Source organism: Chiloscyllium punctatum, chromosome 15 (assembly GCF_047496795.1).
Source record: "Chiloscyllium punctatum isolate Juve2018m chromosome 15, sChiPun1.3, whole genome shotgun sequence".
In the NCBI taxonomy this organism is placed as follows: domain Eukaryota; kingdom Metazoa; phylum Chordata; class Chondrichthyes; order Orectolobiformes; family Hemiscylliidae; genus Chiloscyllium; species Chiloscyllium punctatum.
In genome coordinates this window covers 38,168,213-38,189,700 of record NC_092753.1, presented here as the reverse complement: position 1 = coordinate 38,189,700, position 21,488 = coordinate 38,168,213, and the positions used below count along the sequence as shown (strand labels likewise).

Genomic DNA, 21,488 nt, shown 5'->3' with positions numbered 1-21,488 from the left:
CAGTCTCGGGCAACTGTGTGGAGTTTGTACATTCTCCTCAGGTCTGCGTTTGTTTCCTTCAGGTGCTCTGGATTCCTTCCACAGTCCAAAGATGTGCAGTTCAGGTGGACTGACCATGTAAAGTTGTCCTGTCGTGTCTATGGATGTGCAGGCTAAGTAGATTAGCCATGGGAAATGTTACGTGGATAGGTTGGGGGTGGGTGGGTGCGATGCTCTTTGGAAGGTTGATACAGACTAGTGCGCAGAATGGTCCCTTTTCTGCCTTGTTGGGATTCTATGAACCCAAATGTTCTTGCTCATTTTATGATGTACATAGTGTTGCACTTTAAAAGCAAATCCAGCAAAACTGGGATTGGAACAAAGATTGTTTCAGAGCTTTGAAGAGTCTGATAGGGCTATAAGTGAAATCTTTACTGGCATAAAACAAGCAGCTTAATGTGAACTATGATCTTGCTATGACTTTGGTACATTGCAGCTATTGTACATCCATCTGTCTCACGCTCCACATGAGCAGTCAAACCACGCACCTGCTAAAGGCCTCTCTCAGTGGCTGATGTTAAAAAAACAATTTAATTTAACCTGCATTATCTCGCTGTTGCAAACATACAAAAAATTGACAGTGAAACCAATGAATGCATACTTAGAATCACAATGGATTGGCTTGCTCAGTTACATATATTTAACTCCATTATTGAATATCCATATTTAAAAAGTGCTCCGGATGAGGCCACTGTCAGCGTTTTGCAAAAATGCTCATCACACAGAGTGTAGGAGTCTGAAAGGCTGTACTAAATGAATGAGGCAGATGGGAATTCTGGCACCCTGCTTGCTCTCTAATAATCCAGCTCATCTCTTTTCACTGACAAAGGCGCAGGAATAAGATTTGTGTTATATTTATACAGCAAACCATGAAAGGCTTGGGTCATTGGCTCTGAACCTAATCTATCAATCCATTTTTCTGTGCCATAAAAAATATAAGAAAACTGCTAACACAATTGTGATACCCAACAGGTCCCATACAACAAGCACTGGAAATATTGGCAAGCACAGTTCCTCATTATCAGTTGTTACAGCTCAAAGGCAATCTGAAGGCACCCTTTTTAGACATTTCTGTTGGCAAGAAAATCCACATGCATAACGAAAACAAAAGAACTATCAATGCTGAAAGAAAATGGAATGAAATGTGTTCCAAATTTTCTGGATTTGTAGAACTTTAACTAAAGATAATTAAATAAGTCTGCATTGAAAACCTAGCCTCACAATGACTGCGAAACTACCAGATTGTTGTCAAAAATCTACTTGACTCAATAATGCCCTTTAATGAAGGAAATGCTGTCCCTGGGTGAATCATAGCTAAATAGCAATTCAAATCTACACTGTTGTGGTCAATTCATAACTGCTCTCTGAAATGGCCTGATAGTCCATTTAAATGCATCAAGTCATCAAGGAAAAGTAGAAAAGTAAAACTGGACAGACTAGCTGACATTGACCTTGTGTACAAATAGAACAAAGACACACTAGCCCAGGAAATCTGCAATGTCCTCATAGGGAGCATTGTTGCAATTAGATAACCCACCATTTGGTATCTTCATATCTTCAGACAATGTTCCAATTCCTTGATTGCTAATCCTTATCCCCTCAGCAGAACAGACCCACTAGAAGTGGTCATGCAGTTATATGCAGTAGGTACAAGTGGCCTTGGAAGTCTGGACTCATTGCCCTAGCTGATGAATCCATTCTCCATATTGAACACCACTTCATAAAAGCATTGAAAGAAGAAAAGGCACACAATACATTTGAGGTGGGAGACTTCAATGCGCATCACTGAGTTGCAGCACTGCTAGATAAGTCCTGAGTGATATAGCCACTATGCTCAGCATGTGGCAGAAGTAGTAACTTTAGGAAAAAAGCTGACTTGACATCATCCTCAACAATTTACCTGCTACAGATATAGACATCCCTGACTATATTGGAAGGAATGACCACTGCTTAGTGTTGTGGATGCAAAGTCAATCGAGACAACAAAGACACTCTCAATAAACTCACTACAATGCCCTCATTGGGAGTGTTGCCTTATTGATCAGACAACAACCACCTGATCTCAGTTTCTTCACACTGAGGACACACCTCTTTGTGTTGTAAGGCACTACAAACATGAGAGAAGCACTGATTCAGAACAGATCCACCAGCTTAGACTGAGCATCCATAAGTTGCTGTAGGTCATTTACAACAACAGAAATTAGTCCAACATAATCTGTAATACTGTGGAGAGGCAGTTTAGTATTACCATCAGCCAGAGGGCCAACCTTAGTTCAGTGAGAATCACCTATTCGAATCGAATCAACACTCATGTAATTTTAATTTAATGGACAGTTTTTTCTCAAAAATTTTAAATAAAAGCTGTGTGAATCTCCACTTTTGGCACGAAGTACAGCTTTCACATTGACCCTGCAATTTTACACACTTAACTCACTTCACTATTTCATTTGCCCATGTTCATTCTATCCCTCCTATTCATCCTCTCCCTCTCATGCTATCCCATTTTTTCTTATCATCCCCATTCCAATCTATCCCTCATAGATACAATCTCTCCAGTCAGGACAGATTTGTCACTGGCACCAACAGCTCCTCTGTGTAGCCGCCCAAAGGTTTTACACATGCCATCTGCTCCAAAAGAAACAAAATCAACAACTTGTTGGGCCTTGGATTTTTGTTTTGTTAAGTTGGAGCAATAGAAGAACCCTGAATGGGTGGAGTCAAGTTCCCACAGAACTGGGATTTTTAGTTTAAGTTTTTCAGCAGCAGTTGTAGCTGGGGTCTTGGGACTGGATGTGGAAGCTCTCATTCCTTTCTCTGTTAGAGCCAAAAGCTGGAGTTTACTTTGTGTTGCTCGAATTGCATATGAGACTATCCATTTTACTGAATTTGCCTTTGCCAGGGGTGTGTTATGGGATGTTACAGGTCAATCTGCTATAACATGCATTTTGTGAATGTGAATTCATAATAACACAAATGACGAAGTGGGGACGCTGTTTCTATCGTGCAAACTGTTAAAGAATTTATTGGTTATTGTGTGATACCGGCCCTATTAGTTTAAATGGTACTGCTATTACGTGATTTTCTCATCACACAGGGTTGCACGAGAATGGAACTTCCACATTATAGCAGAACTGAAATAATACATTAAGTTAATGTTATTTTGCTAAGCATTTTGATAGACACACAGTTAAGCCAATTCTTTTCTTTATTGTCCCTAGTTTAATTATTGTGCATGAATAAAGTGTGCTTTGTTTCAAGTCTGGTCGTTTGGACAATCAGATTGCATCTAGAATACAATGCCTTACATTGAACTTTAAAATAAGAAAAAAGTAGGGTCTAGACTATCTTCTTAATATATTTTGAGGGTGTTTGGTCTGGTCCATAACAATGCGCTACCCCCAAAATCAAATGACCCTAAACTGACCATTCAAAACAGTCCAGAAACACAAAAACTGACTACAATTCTAAGATGATGTCCAAATACCTCCTCCTCCTCCACCATCTGGATCACCACAGCTGAGATTGCGCCTGAGTGGTCATGTCATTGGACCAGTAATCTGGAGGTGCAGGGTTATTTTCAACCATGGCAGCTGGTAGAATTTAAATTCTATTCCTAAAAGCTAAAATTGAAGCGAGCGTCAATGATGGTTGCCATAAACCCATCACCAAATATGGTAAAAAAAAAATCTGGATCACTACAGTTCTTTGGGAAACAAAACCTGCTAAACTTATCCAGTGTGGCTAATGTGACTCCAGGCCAACAACAATGTACTTGATTTTTAACTTCCCTCTGAAAGAGCAATGCTAGCCACTCCATTCAATAACAATTAATAATAGACAATAAATATTGGCCTTGTCAAATAAGATATAGGAGAAGAATTAGGCTATTTGACCCATCAAGTCTGCTCCACCATTCACTCATGGCTGATTGATTTTTCAACCCCATTCTCCTGCCTTCTCATCAAAACCCTTGATTCACTGACTCATTAATAACCTATCTATGTCTGTCTTAATGACTTGACCTTCACAACCTTCTGTGACAAAGATTTTCACCGTCTGGCTGAAGAAATTCCTCCTCATCTCAATTCTATTGGGTTGTCTCTTCACTCTGAGGTTGTACCCTCAGATCCTAGTCTCTCCTCCGAGTGGAAACATCTTCTCCTGGATTGATCCAGGGATACCTGTGAGAGATTGTCTTTCAAGACTGTTAAAAGTAAACATAAATCTGTATAAAAATTAGATAAATTATTTGAAACTGTCAAGTTGTCAAGGGAACTAATAAGCTTTTAAGTCTCTTAAAACGCCTGGACTCCAAAGTTATGAAGGAACTGCGTGCAGTGTAAAGAGATATGATTCTGGGGGTTAAATTATTGGATTTATGCTGCATGGCTGTTTTCATAGCCTATCATTATCACAGTGGCATGCCTGTAGATTCAGAGTATGATGGCCGGCCCCAGTTGCTCATAAAATCTTTGAAGTGGGACTAAAAGTACAAATTCTTGCCTTTTTTAAGGAAGGAATTAAGTAATGAAGGAAGATAAATATAGTAAATGGGTTTGTATCAATGCTAATTATTTTCTACATAGTGAATTCACCAACAGATGCTGGAAATTTTATTTTATTTTACTTGAATATGGGTTATGAGATCTCTTCATGGAGATACCGGTAAGTTGGAATGAAGGGTATGAGGGTAAAAGATAGTGAATGGGTGAGGAGCAGAGACATGTAAGTTGGCACCATGTTAGCATAGAGGTCAGAAAGGATCATGGGTGAGGAGGTGCATGGAACAGCATAGATTGGCATTGCAGGTGGGAGTAACATGCTTATGTTGGCATTGGTCATGGGGGTGGATGGATTCATGAGGTACCATGGTTAGGCAGTTGGGCCAAGACAAGTGTGAGGCTAGAAAGCTGTTTTTGCTTTTTTACCAACTGGAACAAAGTCCCAATTCACTGAGGTTAACCTTTCACACAGTCTGCCTTTACACCCAGAAGCCACTGGGACTGCTTTAAACCTTTGCCTGGAACAGTGGGCCTGACTCCCATTAACACCTGTCTCCTCCGAAACACACATCTAGGGCTTGCTTTGTGAGACATTTTCTACCAAATCCAATTTGCAAAACCCACTTGCCCGATTCTGCACTCCCAACATGGAAAAGTAAGTCAATGAGAAATACTGATTCATAATAAAATCCTTCCTGCAAACGTATACACCGACACAAATGTATGCACACCCAGATCAAAGAAAATAATTCTCTTGCAAGAAAATGTAACAAAAAGTATTTTTTTAACATTTGATTCTCTCTTCCTAGATTGATCAATTAATCCTTACTAGCCCCACCACTTTACTGAAGTTTCAGATTCTCTGAAATGTGAGACTTTTACAGCTATTTTCATACCTTAGTCCAACGATTGTTGGCCTGCAAGAGACCAGTTTCCAATCTAAAACGTTGGTCGGGGAACAGAGTCGCACTTTTGAGTGCCACTCCTCCACTCTCATTAATTCGCTTCAATTTCCCTTTCCGTGGAGGAATTTCACCAACGCGAAACTGGGAAAAAAAAAACAGAAAGTTGAGGTGCTTTTCTAGTTGTGGCTTGTAATCGCCCAAAATAAAATCAGATAATACCATATATAGTTCGAGAGTGCTACATTAGTGTTCGACAAAATGTGAAATTAAATGTTAAACCACACTTTGGGCTGGATTTCCTTCCAGGAAACCACTGGCTTTCAGTTGGTTCTGAAGCACCGCTCGGAGGAAACAGGAACTAGAGAGTCCAATATTCTTAAAACTGACAGCATATATTTTTCTCCCCCTCCATAATCAAGACAATCTATTATCCATGAAACTGAATGACCCAGAAAAGCAGGTTCACAGTCGGTCTTGAGTAGTGGGAAATGTCTCCCTTCTCAATCCACTAGCTAACTCTGTAAACACAGGGAAGTTGCCACTGGAACAGAAATGACAATGTTTAATAGCAAGATTTATCTTGTTAGATTTTGCTCTGGAGTTTACTTTTGATTGCCTTCGGGGTTTAAATAAGAGTTCAGTGTGCTATCATTTGGAAATCTTATGAGCAATGGTTCATTTTAAGCTTAAGTAAATAGAAAGTTTAAATTGCAGGTTGTTTGCGAAAGGGAGATTCTTTAATGGGCTGTGGGGCCTTACAAAGTTGCATGTTTGATTTTATTCTCATATCCATAATAAATAACTCAGTTGGATTAAGTCAATATAATATAACAGTGAAGAAGAAACAGAAAAAGCAATTAACACTGCTAATTTTGTACCATATCCGATATTGCTTCTTAACCTTTTGGCCAAGATCAAGTGTAAGCATCAAGTTGTGAGTCATCACAGAATTTCAAAATCATCGCTGGATTGCAATTGGATGTTGGAAGATCATCAGTTGAGCTGAGCTACTATTGGGTGATCCTTATGCTGTCTTCGGCCTAACACCAATTCGGTATACAGCCAACTAGAGCCAAGGCAATGGCAAGCACCAGGCAAGGGTATCGGAACACAGTCAGTGTGGCTGTAAAGAAGGTTGGAGAAGGTATGCTGGTCAATTGGAACTTCTTTGTCAACTGGATCTTCCTGGATTGGTGTAGGTTTCAAGCAGCTGGTAGTTAGGGTGCAGTGGGAAAAGGCCACTGTCTGAAGTCCTTGTGCCAAAGTTAAATTGAGGTCTGTTCAGTTAACGGCCATTCCCGCTGCTTCCAAAGCATGTCAATATAGTCTTGTTCAAGCAAGAGATGCCTTTGGTTTGTTTGGATAGAGTAAAAACTCCAATGTTTGTTTCTCCACATGCAACTGTACAGAACCAAACTGCTTCAGTAACTATGTATATAAAGATACTTTTATGAATAATATATATTTTTGAGTAAAACTAATCTATTCTACCAACTGCAGTTTACTGTCTTCATGTATAAACTTCTGGATAGGGGGGTGGTGAGAACATACCCAATGCCGCTCTCATCCTGATGGCCACCTTTGTGTGCAGCTGCATCAAGTTGTGCATAGACTCTTGTTACATAAACGCCAAGTGTCACTACGTACTGAGCTTCCACATGTCTCCAGTGTTGCAAAGGATAAGCCTGGCCTTGTTCCGCGGATGGTTCTGTATCACCTGTCCCAAATGGAACAAATTGTAAAGGAAAACACCTTTGACCACAAGTCCGTCAGCAAGTGGTCAGCACACAGTATCCTCAAGATACTGCGGGAAAAGGAGAGGGTTGGTTCCGTTGGGGTGCTTCCCTGACCAGGCTCTCAAAGTCATTTGATAGAATGGCTCATCGCCAAAACTTTCCAACGAGCACCAAGACATTGCTTGGCTGATGGGGAGAAGGCACTACCTATGAGATCCTTCACGCATGCCTGGTCTCCCTGCACCACCACACAATGCCCTTGACAGTGGCTGCCCGGCAAAGGGGTGTGGTGGGATGTAGACTCTATCACACATCTCCTGCTGGAATGTGCCTTTGCAAAGGAAGGCTTGAGAGAGATGCAATGTTTTTTCACGAACTTCTCTGTGACGCAGGATTATGTGCTCTACGGTCGACCCCTTGGAACACACACTTAGACAAATGTTGACTGTGCCTGGAGAACCATCAACTCGGTGAAAGATGCTCTTTGGTTTCTCCGAAGCTTGTTGGTCTTCCAGTGTAAAGAGTTGATCTTGACTGAGTGTTACAGACTGGCATATTCCAAGGTCCAGCATTATGTGCTGACGAACGCACTAAAGTTTGAAGAAATTGCTACCAAGGTGCAGTGGGAAAGGACCACCATCAAGGTTCTACACTTTGGCAGCAAGTGTAACACCAGCACTGTGATGATGAAGATGTACAGTGGGATAGCCACAAACAACAAAAGAGGCTAGGTTCCAACGAGCAGAAGGACATGAGCATCCTCCAGCTCACAAATGGCAGATATCATGAGGGGCCTGCTGAAAGCCCATCTCCAGACATTGAGAACCAAAAGTTATCCACAACAGCATAGCTCGAGGAGACCGGGAGCAGCAACACTCCGAGTATGGAGCAGAGCACACCAGCAGCTTTATCCAGTTCGCAACTAGACTTCCTCACTTCATCCTGTCCCCGGGAAGGTATGGTATGTGAGATCTTAGAACTTTGGCCTTCTTACTTCAGATTGGCAATGTACAACAGCTTAATTTGGGCAAAATTGAAGCACGTATTTAGTTAATGAGTGAAAATGCATCATTGAAACTTCAAGGCTAATTCCATAAGTACCTCGTTTAACCTTGAACATGTAAATATGTTCAAAACTTTTCTATGATTAAGTCCATGACAGGGTGGGCCTGGTGAAGATATCACTAGAACAGTCAATGCCTTTGCATGATTGACAGGTAGGAAAATTACTGAATGGAGAATGACATAAATAATATCACTGTTTAATTTTATAAATTTCCTTTTTTTTTAAATGAAGAGAAAATAAACTTTAAAGAGGCTGGAAAACTACAACTTTTAGATCACTCAGTGCACTTCCCAGATTTTAGGATCAGTTATCTTCCTTTAAGAACTTCCACAATTATCTGCACCTCTAAATGAAATGTGCTTTAAAACTAAATTAATGAGCAAAAAACATTTAAAAAACAACTTTCTAAATCAGCCATAAGCATTTAAATGCAGAGTATTTGGTCAGATTTTCCGAGGAAGAGGCAATGATAGATCACTCCATTATCATATTTTTTTTGTGCTAAGAGTGAGCTCTGCATTGCTGACAGGAGATTCCATTTGGGGCTGCTTCAGTTGTGTGGTTTCAGGTTGGAAAATAGAGGTTCCAGACTGGATAGAGGGGATGGTAATATGTCCCTGGAGGGAGGTTGTTTAGCCCAGCAGAAGGGTACACAGGTCACGGGGGAAGAGATGTGTCAGGTCAGGATCTGTGAGCAAGGAAGGAGCTTGAGGCAGGTTTAATTTAGGGGGTAAGGGAGCTGTAATTTGGGACGGGTGAGGAGTGTCTGGTAAACTGTAGTTTAATAGTTACCCATGAGTGATATTAGGTTTTTAATTGTCTACAGCTGCAATATGTAACTATCAATTTCAATGCAGCATAAACCTTCACATTCTCTGAGACAAATAGACACTTCCAGACAGAGGGAAATTGACAATCTGAATCTTCAAATTACATGGGCAATTCCCTCTGAATCTGCTACAGTGAAGATTCCATGGGGTCCCCATGCTCCACCCCCATCTACGCTACAGAAATAAAAAAACCATCTGGCCATCAGAATATGGGGCCATTTTTGAAAAATATGTAACAGAGTTAAATTCATTTGTGATGCTAATGAGGGCTCTGCTACTGATTTGTATTGCTTCACAAATTATTCAACATTACTCCTCCTCAACGCATTTATGACAACACAGGTGTTCGTAGCCTGCCTGTACCTTGCCCAATGAACTAGACTTCATGTGTGAACCCATTAACAGTGACTATGGGGAGTGGTACATGTCACCACAATGGAACTCAATCATGTCTTGTAATGATTCCATATATGGATTTTCTAGCTGAGAGTTACTTCATTCTGCTCAGGAACAGGATCTCAAATTCCCTTTTGACAACAAGGGAATATTTTGCCCTCCTGCCACCCGAGCTCAGTTTCAGTCGGCATGTAAATCAGTGATCAAATTTGGGTTCTTCTTTAATGATGCAGTTCAATATCATTTTGCTGACTACCACAATTCAATAACACATTGGAATTTTACAAGGAATTTTAGTGAATTATAATATTATTCTGAATGATGGATAATTTTAAAGTTTTCTACCAAGCAAATTTGCATTTTTTGAAAGAAACTAAGAATGCATTTGCACACAAATGTACAATGAACTGATATAAAGAACTTTGACATGATGATAAAGCATAATTCAACAATACTGCTCTGTTACCTTGACTCTCTCCAAAGAATCTCTTAGCTGCTGCTCATTTCCAGGGTGAAGGTCTATTCCCACAATGCTCTCTGCTTCTTCAAGCCAGCTGAGATATTCATTCAAGTCTTCCTGCAATTCTGAAATATGTTTTTCCTCCTCTAACCTGTAATGGGTACAATAATGAAGATCAATGCCATGAATTACATTTGGAAATAACAACTCTTTGCAAATCTATTTCCACAGTCAGTATTTCAATCCCAATTTACGTGTTTGGAACATGTACTTTCTGCGAAGAAGTCAAAAAAGTAATCATCATGGGCCTCTGCTGAACCCTGCGAACAGATTACCAAGCAACCAAATACAATAATGTTTAATCAGGCAATTGTTCGCACAATGTATTGCAGTGCTTTCTCACTATTTATACACTCATCAAGAAGAGGTTTATCGCATTCACACATACAGCAGAATAAATGCTCCTGACCTTACATTTTGCACTTCCACCTATCAAAATACATATTAACGGATATGTGGCTCTATTATATCACACATCCATATTCACTCATTAAATGTGTGTAATCCATTCACAGAAAATTATTTGGCAGAATAAAATAGTATCAATTCGATAATAAGATGCAAAAACACTCAGATTTTGAATTTGTATGTGAATCAGTGACAAAAAATGTGTAAATATATTACCATTTGTTTACAAACTGTGGTTAAGATTGATGACTATTGCAAATTAGAAGTGACATCTCATCAATTCCCCAGAGTGCACACAGCAAATCAATGATAATATTTATGTTCAATTATATCTAACCTTTGGTAATAGCAAAGTACAATAGAATGTTGACAATAGATGTGCCTTCATAATTTCACATGTAAAAGACGAAATCCAAACATTCTTTGATACCTAATTTGCCAGTCTTGCCAAACCGTGAGAGCAATTTTTGGGTCCCATATCTCAGGAAGGATGTATTGGCCCTGGACTAGATCTGAAGAATGTTCATGAGAATGATCCCAGGAATGATAGGCTTAACATATGAGAAATATTTGAGGACTCTGGGACTATGCTCAATGGAGTTTAGAAGGCTGAGGGAGGGAGCTGATTGAAACTTATAGATGTGACGATGCTGCCCCTTTAACAAGAGTATGTTGACCTTGATTTTCTTTCAGGACAGGTCATAAAGGCAGAGTTGCTGATTTGAATGGAAATGGTTGCTTTGAATAATGCCAGTCCCCCCAGTTCAGTTCTTTTTTTTTAAGCTTGGTTTAGTTTTTTAGCAAGAAGTCAGAAACTTGCTGAGGACCTCGAGAAGCAGCTATAGTGAAAAGAAGTTCCATGTTTCAACAGAGGTCTTGCCTGGACTTCCTCTCTGATGAGGTAAGAGCTGTAAGACCCTGTTTTTGAATTTACCCTTTGCCAAGGAGTGTGTTGATGGGATGCTGCAGGGATTGGAACAGTTTTGTTAAGTTGTGATATCGTGTCAGTTGGGTTATCAAATAAGTTACTCTAAATTCTGTTTTCTTTTGTTTGTGTATCTTCTGTACTGCTTAAATAAATTCTGTTTGTTTTAGCGGAGTAGTTTGACCGGCTGCATCATTCCTGGATTATTGACCTTAAGTCTGCCTAAGAGGTAATAAAAGTTAGAGTCTGGGCTACCTTCTGAAAATGTTTTGAGGGGGGTCTGGCCTGGTCCAAAACATAGAATACTGAATGGCCTGGACAGAGTGAATGCTGGGAAGATGTTTCCATTGGCAGGTGAGACGAGGACCCGAGGGCACAGCCTTTGAGTAAAGGGAAGACCCTTTGGAACGAAGATAAGGAGAAACTGTTTTGGCGAGAGAGTGGTGAATCTGTAGAATTCATTGTCAGAGAGGGCTGTGGAGGTCAGGTTGTTTGTATATTTAAACCAGAGAAACATAAGTTCTTGATTGCCAAGGGGATCAAAGATTACCGGGACAAAGCAGGAAAATGGGGTAGAAAAACCTATCAGCCATGATTGAATGGCAGAGCAGACTCGATGAGCCAAATGGCCTAATTTCTGCTCTCTGGTCTTACGTCCAATAAGGTCAGATTCATTTAGCCACAGTCGATACAGACCTATTAGGAGCATCATTTCCATGATATTAATTGTGCCCCTTGCTTTGCCTGCTCCTGCCTTCTCTTGGATCAAATATCCAGAATTTCTGTGTTTTTGATTGTGGGGAACACCATTACTTCCCTGAATGCGATTGTAGCTTCAGGATTTAATGCAGATGCAGATGTATACACAAATCCTGAAATTCTGCTCTGCCATTCACTGCTCCTCTGCAGACTACTGTACAACGCTATTAATTCCCGGATATTTTAATCATTAGTAATCTCTCAAAAAGAATGATCATAATATTTTAGCTTTATGTGCGAGTGAAAGTTGGAATAAGGGGAGAGGGCAGATTAATGTGTGGCTGAGAGCTGATGCAGGATGCAGGGATTCAAATTTTGTGATCATTGGGGTCTCTTCTGGGGCAGAAGTGATCCGTACAAGAGGGACAGGTTGCGCCTGAAGGGGACCAATATCCTGGTGGGGAGATTTTCTAGACTGACTCAGGAGGGCTTAAACTAGTCTGGCAGGGGACTCAAAGCAGCTGTGAGACAAGAGAAGGTTGAGGCTGGTACAGGAGTTAAAGAGAACAAGCTCAATTCACAAGGCAGGCAGACGCATGGCAGGGAACAAGGGAAAACTTATGAATTAAACTGCACTTTTTTTCAATGCAAGAGGCCTGAGAAATAAGGCAGATGAACTTAGTGCATGAATGAAAACATTGGACTAGGATATCATGACTATTACAGAAACATGGGTGAGGGAGGGACACTACTTGCAGCTTGGTGTTATAGAGTCATAGAGATGTACAGCAATGAAACAGACCCTTCGGTCCAACTCGTCCATGCCGACCAGATATCACAACCCAATCTAGTCCCACCTGCCAGCACCCAGCCCATATCACTCCAAACTGTTCCTATTCATATACCCATCCAAATGTCTCTTAAATGTTGCAAATGTACCAGCCACATCCTCTGGCAGCTCATTCCATACACGTACCACCCGTGAAAGTTACCCCTTAGGTCTCTTTTACGTCTTTCCCCTCTCACTCTAAACCTATGCCCTCTAATTCTGGACTCCCTGACCCCAAGGAAAAGACTTCGTATATTTATCCTATCCATGCCCCTCATAATTTTGTAAACCTCTATAAGGTCACCCCTCAGCCTCCGACCCTCCAGGGAAAACAGCCCCAGCCTGTTCAGCATCTCCCTATAGATCAGATCCTCCAACCATGGCAACATCCTTGTAATTCTTTTCTGAACCCTTTCAAGTTTCACAACATCTTTCCAATAGGAAGGAGACCAGAATTGCACGCAATATTCCAACAGTGGCCTAACCCATGTCCTGTACAGCCGCAACATGACCTCCCAACTCCTGTACTCAATAGTCCGACCAATAAAGGAAAGCATACCAAAGACCTTCTTCACTATCCTATCTACCTGCAACTCCACTTTCAAGGAGCTACGTACCTGCACTCCAAAGTCTCTTCGTTCAGCAACACTCCCTAGGATCTTACCATTAAGTGTATAAGTCCTGCTAAAATTTGCTTTCCCAAAATGCAGCACCTTGCATTTATCTGAATTAAACTCCATCTGCCACTTCTCAGCCCATTGGCCCATCTGGTCCAGATCCTGTTGTAATCTGAGGTAACCCACTTCTCAGTCCACTACACCTCCAATTTTGGTGTCATCTGCAAACTTACTAACTGTACCTCTTATGCTCGCATCCATATCGTTTATGTAAATGACAAAAAGTAGAGGGCCCAGCACTGATCTTTGTGGCACTCCACTAGTCACAGGCCTCCAGTCTGAAAAACAACCTTCCACCACCACCCTCTGTCTTCTACCTTTGAGCCAGTTCTGTATCCAAATGGCTAGTTCTCCCTGTATTCCATGAGATCTAACCTTGTTAATCAGTCTCCCATGGGGAACCTTGTGGAATGCCTTACTAAACTCCATATAGATCACATCTACTGCTCTGCCCTCATCAATCTTCTTTGTTACTTCTTCAAAAAACTCAATCAAGTTTGTGAGACATGATTTCCTATGCACAAAACCATGTTGACTATCCCGAATCAGTCCTTGCCTTTCCAAATACATATACATCCTGTCCCTCAGGATTCCCTCCAACAACTTGCCCACCACAGAGGTCAGGCTCACTGGTGTATAGTTCCCTGGCTTGTCTTTACCGCCCTTCTTAAACAGTGGCACCACGTTTGCCAAGCTCCAGTATTCCGGCTCCTCACCTGTGACTATCGATGATACAAATATCTTAGCAAGAGGCCCAGCAATCACTTCTCTAGCTTCCCACAGAGTTCTCAGGTACACCTGATCATGTCCTGGGGATTTATGCACTTTTAACCGTTTCAAGACATCCAGCACTTCCCCCTCTGTAATCTGGACATTTTGCAAGATGTCACTATCTATTTCCCTATAGTCTATATCTTCCATGTCCGTTTCCACAGTAAATACTGATGCAAAATATTCATTTAGTATCTCCCCTATTTTCTGTGGCTCCACACAAAGGCTGCCTTGCTGATCTTTGAGGGGCCCTATTCTCTCCCTCGTTACCCTTTAGTCCTTAATAAATTTGTAAAAGCTCTTTGGATTCTCCTTAATTCTATTTGCCAAAGTTATCTCATGTCCCCTTTTTGCCCTCCTGATTTCCCTCTTAAGTATACTCCTATTTTCTTTATACTCTTCTAGGGATTCACTCGATCTATCCTGTCTATACCTGACATATGCTTTCTTCTTTTTCTTAACCAAACCCTCAATTTCTTTAGTCATTCAGCATTCCCTATAGCTACCAGCCTTCCCTTTCACCCTGACAAGAATCTGCATTCTCTGGATTCTTGTTGTCTCATTTCTGAAGGCTTCCCATTTTCTAGCCGTCCCTTTACCTGCGAACATCTGCCTCCAATCAGCTGTCGAAAGTTCTTGCCTAATACTGTCAAAACTGACCTTTCTCCAATTTAGAACTTCAGCTTTTAGATCTGGTCTATCCTTTTCCATCACTATTTTAAAACGAATAGAATTATGGTTTCTGGCCCCAAAGTGCTCCCCCACCGACACCTCAGTCAGCCGCCCTGCCTTATTTCCCAAGAGTAGGTCAAGTTTTGCACCTTCTCTAGTAGGTACATCCACATACTGAATCAGAAAATTGTCTTGTACACACTTAAGAAATTCCTGTCCATCTAAACCTTTAACACTATGGCAGTCCCAGCTGATGTTTGGAAAGTTAAAATCCCCTACCATAACTACCCTATTATTCTTACAGATAGCTGAGATCTCCTTACAAGTTTGTTTCTCAATTTCCCTCTGACTATTAGGGGGTCTATAATACAATCCCAGTAAGGTGATCATCCCTTTCTTATTTCTCAGTTCCACCCAAATAACTTCCCTGGATGTATTTCTGGGAATATCCTCCCTCAGCACAGCTGTAATGCTATCCCTTATCAAAAATGCCACTCCCCCTCCTCTCATGCCTCCCTTTCTATCCTTCCTGTAGTATTTGTATCCTGGAACATTAAGCTGCCAGTCCTGCCCATCCCTGAGCCATGTTTCTGTAATTGCTATGATATCCCAGTTCCATGTTCCTAACCATGCCCTGAGTTAATTCTGGGGTACAGATGCAATAGGAGGGATAGAAAGGGAGATGAGAGCAGAGGGGTCGTGGCATTATTGATGAGGGAAAACATCATGGCTGTATTTAGAGAAGATATTCCCGAGGGATCATCCAGTGAAGTTATGTGAATGGAATTGAGAAATAAAAAAAGGGCTGATCACCTTGATGGGACTGTACTACAGGTCCCCCAATTATCAGTGGGAAACTGAGGAGCAAATATGTAGGGAGATCTCAAATATCTGTGAGAGGAATAGGGGAGTTTAACTTTCCAATATAAACTGGGACTTCCATAGTGTTAAGGGCTTGGATGGGGAGGAATCTGTCAAGTGCATTCAAGAAAACGCTCTGATTGAGTATGTAGATGTACTTACTAGATAAGGAGCAAAATTTGAACTTCTCTTGGGAAATAAGGCAGGATTAATGACTGACGTGTTAGTGGGGGAGCACTTTGGGACCAGTGATCTGAATTATAACAGTTTTAAATTAGTTATAGAGAAAGGCAGGCCTCGTCTAAAAGTTAAAGTTCTAAATTGGAGCAAGGCCAATTTTGATAGCACTAGACAGGAACTTCCAAAAAATTGAGGGACGCTGTTCTCAGGTAAAGGGACAACTGGCAAATGGGAGGTTTTCAAAAGTGAGATAATGAGAGTTCAGGGACAGTATATATCTGTTCAACAAAAAGGGAAGGATGCCAGGAGTAGGGAACACTGGATGACTAGACATATTGAGGCTCCGGTTAAGAAAAGGAGGAAGTATATGTCAGCTACAGCCAGCTGGGATCTAGTGAATCCCTTGAAGGGTGAGGGGCAATGGAGAGGGGTGTGGGTTCCACTTTAGAGGAAAATCAGGAGACCAAATAGGGGATATGAGAAAGTTTTGGCAGAGGTTAAGGAGAATCCAAAGAGATTGTACAAGTTCAAAACAGTAACTAGGAAGAGAATAGGGCCATCCATATATAGAACCACAGGAGACTGGTAAGATCCTGAATGAATATTTCACAACAGTATTTACTATGGAAAAAGACCTGGAAGGTCGGAAAATAAATAGTGTTGTCTTGAAAGGGTTCATATGACAGAAGATGCAGTGCTGGAGGTCTTAAAACGCATAAAGACAGGTAAACCCCCATGACCTGATCAGGTGTACACCAGGACATTGTGGGAAGCTAGGAATGAAATTGTGGACCCCTAGCAGAGACACTAGTACCATCAACAGTCAATGAGCGAGGTGCCGGAAGATTGGAGGTTAGTTAATGTTGTGCCATTGTTTAAGATACTCTGTAAAGAAAAGGCAAGAAACTATAGACTGATGAGCCTTTCACCAATGGTAGATCAGTTGTTGGAGGGGATTCTGACAGATAGGATTTACATGCATTTGGAAAGGCAAGGACTGATTAGGGATTGTCAGCATGGCTTTGTGCATGGGAAATCGTGTCACACTAACTTGAAGAGGTGACAAAGAAGATAGATGTAGGCAGAGTGGTAGACATTTTCTACATGGACAATGGTAAGGCCTTCAACAAGGTCCAGCATGATAGACTAGTTAGTAAAGTTAGCTAACATGTGATCCAGGGAAAGCTAGTCAACTGGATACAAAATTAGCTTGACAGTAGGAGGAAGACTGTGGTGGTAGAGGGTTGATGTTCGGACTGGAGGACTGTGAGGCATGCTTATTAAGTTTGGACAGTGAAGGTAATTTTTGAGTAAAGCAAGATCTTGATTAGCTGGGCCAATGAGCTGAGGAGGTGGCAGACGGAATTGAATTTGGATAAATGTGAGGTATTGCATTTTGGTAAGACAAATCAGGGCAGGACTTACACAGTTAATGGCACGGCCCTGGGAAGTGTTGTCAAGCAGCGTGACCTGGGAGTGCAGGTATACGGTTTCTTAAAAGTGGTGTCGCAGGTATAAAAAAGGTGAAGAATTTGGCACACTTGCCTTCACTGGTCAAACTTTGACTGCAGAAGTTGGGACATCACAGTGTGGCTGTACAGGCATTGGTGTGGATACTTTTAGAATACTGTGTACAATTCTGCTGTAGGAAATATGTCATTAAACTGGAGAGGGTGCAGCAAGATTCACAATGCTTTTGCTGGGACTGGAGGGTTTTATTTATATGGAGAGGCTGGATAGGCTGGGACTTTTTCCTGAGAGCAGAGGAAGCCGAAGGGTGACCTTATGGGGGTTTATAAAATACCGAGGGACACGGATAAGGTCAATAGCCAAGATCTTTTCCCTACACTAGGGGAATCTAAAACTACACGGCATACATTCCAGATGAGAGGGGAAAGATTTAAAAGGGACCTGAGCAGCAACTTTCTCACAGAGGGTAGCACATAATGGCGTGAGATGCCTGAGGAAGTGGTAGAAGCTGATACAATTACAACATTTAAAAGGCATTTGGATGGGTACATGAATAGGAACAGTTTAGAGGGATATGAGCCAAATATGGGCAAATGAAACAAGTTCAGTTTGGGAAAGCTAGTTGTCATGGATGAGTTGGACCAAAGGTTCTGTTTCCATGCGATGTTACTCCTTCACTCTATATATTCCAAATTTCACTTCACTGCACCTTAATTTTTTTAAAAAGTTGATAGATTTTAGCACTCATCATTCTATTTGGTGTCTGTGAAAATTCTGATTGGTGCTTGGGCAGTTTGACGATGCTGAGAAAAATAGAACAAACAATGGTACACAGAAATATTTAAATTTCTCCTCAGGGGCTACTAGATCTTTCAGTGCAACTTTCCTTTAAGTTGATGATAGGCACCATTGCTTCAAGCTGACCACAAATTACAGACTATATTTTCATGGCATCTAGTGGACCTTCAGTAGACATGCCAACATACAAGCTTCAGAAATGTTGATTTTTCCAAAGAATATTGAAGCAGATTGAATCAGCACTGAACAAAGGCCTATGACCAAGGTCATGACTTCAAGGCAATTGTAAAGTTATCTTCAATTTGATTACATTGGATTTCAATATCTTTATTACTGTTTTGGGATCACATTCGACGATACAATTTCTTTGCTGTGAAATCCAATTACTTCATGAATGACACATGAAAGTAGTATTTACTATGGCAATGCATTGGAAATGAACTTGTCATGGCTTAAAATATGGTTATACCCAAAATTCCATCTGTCGTATAAATTAAGGAAGAGGCGAGACATACATCAAAGTGCATTTTGTTTGCTGGGGCATATTTATAAATCCTGGACTGAGCAGTGTTCCATTCTGTGGCTTGCTATGCATCCTTGAATACGTTTCTGAATCTTTTCACTTTCATCCCTGTGTAGTTCTTTCCTAAGAGTAAATGTATTTACAAAGAGCTGTGGTACATTTCTCACATCAAAGTGACTTCACTGCTGCTTTTGAATCTGGCATAAACTGTTGGGAACAAAATCTGCTTGCTGTTAATTGTTGCACTTCTACATGGAAGGATACCAAACAGACTGTGGGTACATTGACAATACTGCAAGGTTTCTGTTTCTGAACTTGCCAGTCCATGAGTTTAGTGAACATACAAGACCAGAAAATGTCTGCAAGTTTGCCACTGGTGCAGAGCAATTCTTTTCTATTTTCTTCATTCATGGTCTGTGGGGATCTTGGTTAAGTCAGCGTTTATTGCACCCCCCACCCCCCCATCCAGTTGCCATTGAGAAGCTGGTGATGAGCCACCTTTTTGAATTACTGCAGTTCTTCAGGTGGAGTACATTCACAATACTGTCAAGGACGACTTTCCAGAATGAAAGAATGGCAACGTAAGAATGATGTGCAGCTTGGAAGGGAAGTTACAGATGATGGTGCTTACATGCATCTGCTGCCCTTGTGCTTTTCGGTGATAGGGGCCATTGGGTGGAAGGTGCTGTTGAAATATGCTTGCTGACTTTGTTATGGACCAGGCCTGACTCCCAAAAAACATTTTTAAGCAGGTAACCCAGACTGTAACTTCACCATTCATGTTTGGTAAGTGTATAGCGGATGTTCCCGGAGTACATTAGCTGGTCCGATTGCCAAGTTTTAAACAAAGAGAATTTATTTACAAAATTACGGAATGGAACACAATGAACCGAAAATAGAATACCTGAATAACTTATCCTATCCATTAGTCAGGGTAAATGTAGGGAAATGAGTCTGGGTAGGTTACTCTTCAGAGGCTTGGTGTGGACTTGTTGGGCTGAAGGGCCTGTTTCCACACTGTAGGGAATCTAATCTAAAACTCCTGACAGACTATTCTGACTTAATGATGCTGTTCCAAAAATACGTGCAACAGTCCTAATAAACAGACCCCTTAGCACAAAAATTAAAATGACACAAAAACCTTAGAGGTTACAAGGTCAGGAGGGCAGAAGGAGAGGCAAAGGGTCCACATTCGACTGTAACCCTGACTCAACTAACCCCCGAACTGAACTGACCTGCGTAACTAGAGTACTGGCCACACCCCCTTGATTATAACTAGTTTTTTTTAAGATGTGAAAATAAACCTTTCAAACTCAGCCTAGTTGGAGCCAGGAAAATTACCCCTCTCTGAAAAAACCTCAAGGGCACAGCAACTTTGAGAAAGGACAAGCTTTGTGTGCACTTTATACAAGGCACCCATTGCTGCCCCTGTATGTCAGTGGAGGAGGCAGTGAATGTTTCTGGTAGTAGATGAGAAGCTATTCAAATGCACTACTTTAGCCTGGATGGGTTAGGGTTAGGTTTGGGGTTAGCTTCTGGGTGGTGCTGGTGCTGTACACATCTAGGTCAGTGAAGAGTATTCCACCACACTGCTGACTTGTGGCCTTGTAGATGGTGGACAGGCTTTGGGGAGTCAGGAGGTGAGTTACTCACTGCAAAATTCCGAATCTCTGATCGCTTGAGTAGCAACAATATATATGTAACTGATCTAGTTCAGCTTCTGGTCAATGGTTACCACATGATACCTCATTTATGGTGGCAGGGTTGATCAGTGACGGTAATCCCATTGACTGTCAAGAGGAGATGGTTGGACATTCTCTTTTATGAAACCAGAAAGTGCAGTAGAAGCTCAGCAGTCAAGATTAGAGTGTTGCTGGGAATGCACAGCAGGTCAGGCAGCATCCGAGGAGCAGGAAAATTGACATTTCGGGCTGGAGTCCTTCATTAGGAACTATTCCTGATGAAGGGCTCCTGCCCGAAACGTCGATTTTCCTGCTCCTCGGATGCTGCCTGACCTGCTGTGCATTTCCAGCACCACTCTAATCTTGACTCTAATCTCCAGCATCTGCAGTCCTCATTTTTGCCTAGAAGCTCAGCAGTCTGGTAGAATTTGTGGAAAAAGAATTAGCATTTCAAGTCCAATGTAATTTTTCTCTGCAAAGATTCCCTCTTGTTAAAGATGGTCTTTGCTTGGTCTGAATACTCTCTAGCTCTTGGACATATTGCATATGGACATGCCTGAGCAATCACGAATTGTGAAACCTTTTTTAAAAATTATTTCACTCGTGGGACATGAGCATCACTAGCTAGGCCAGCATGTATTGCCAATCCGTACCTGCTCCTGAGAAGAGGGTGGTGAGCTGCTTTTTTGAACTGCTGCAGTCCATGCACTGTGAACCCACAATCCTGTCTGGGAGGGAATTGCAGGACTTTGACTCAGTGACAGTGAAGGAATAGCGATATATTTCCAAGTCATGGTTTTGAGTGGCTTGGAGGGGAACTTGGAGGGAATGGTGTTCCCACGCATCTGCTGCCCTTGAATTTCGGGTTGGTTGTGTTCATGCATTTGGAAGGAGCTGTCCCACAACCTTTGGTGACCTTTTGCATGCAGGTTGTGGACTGTACACACTGTTGCTGTTGAGTGTCATTGGTGGAGAGATCGAATGTTAATGGCTGCTTGG

General features: G+C 41.5%; 1 protein-coding gene across 16 annotated transcripts in view; it reads right to left on the bottom strand.

The window, feature by feature from the left end:
• Positions 1-21,488, bottom strand: part of dmd (dystrophin) — a 1,983,813-nt gene that overhangs the window by 553,603 nt on the left and 1,408,722 nt on the right. For all 16 annotated transcript variants that reach the window (XM_072585000.1, XM_072584994.1, XM_072584999.1 and 13 more), the window contains 2 exons: positions 9,941-10,085; positions 5,438-5,587 (listed from right to left, as the gene is read on the bottom strand). In XM_072585000.1, the coding sequence (XP_072441101.1) occupies positions 5,438-5,587; positions 9,941-10,085 (295 nt within the window). The remainder of the gene's footprint in view (positions 1-5,437; positions 5,588-9,940; positions 10,086-21,488) is intronic.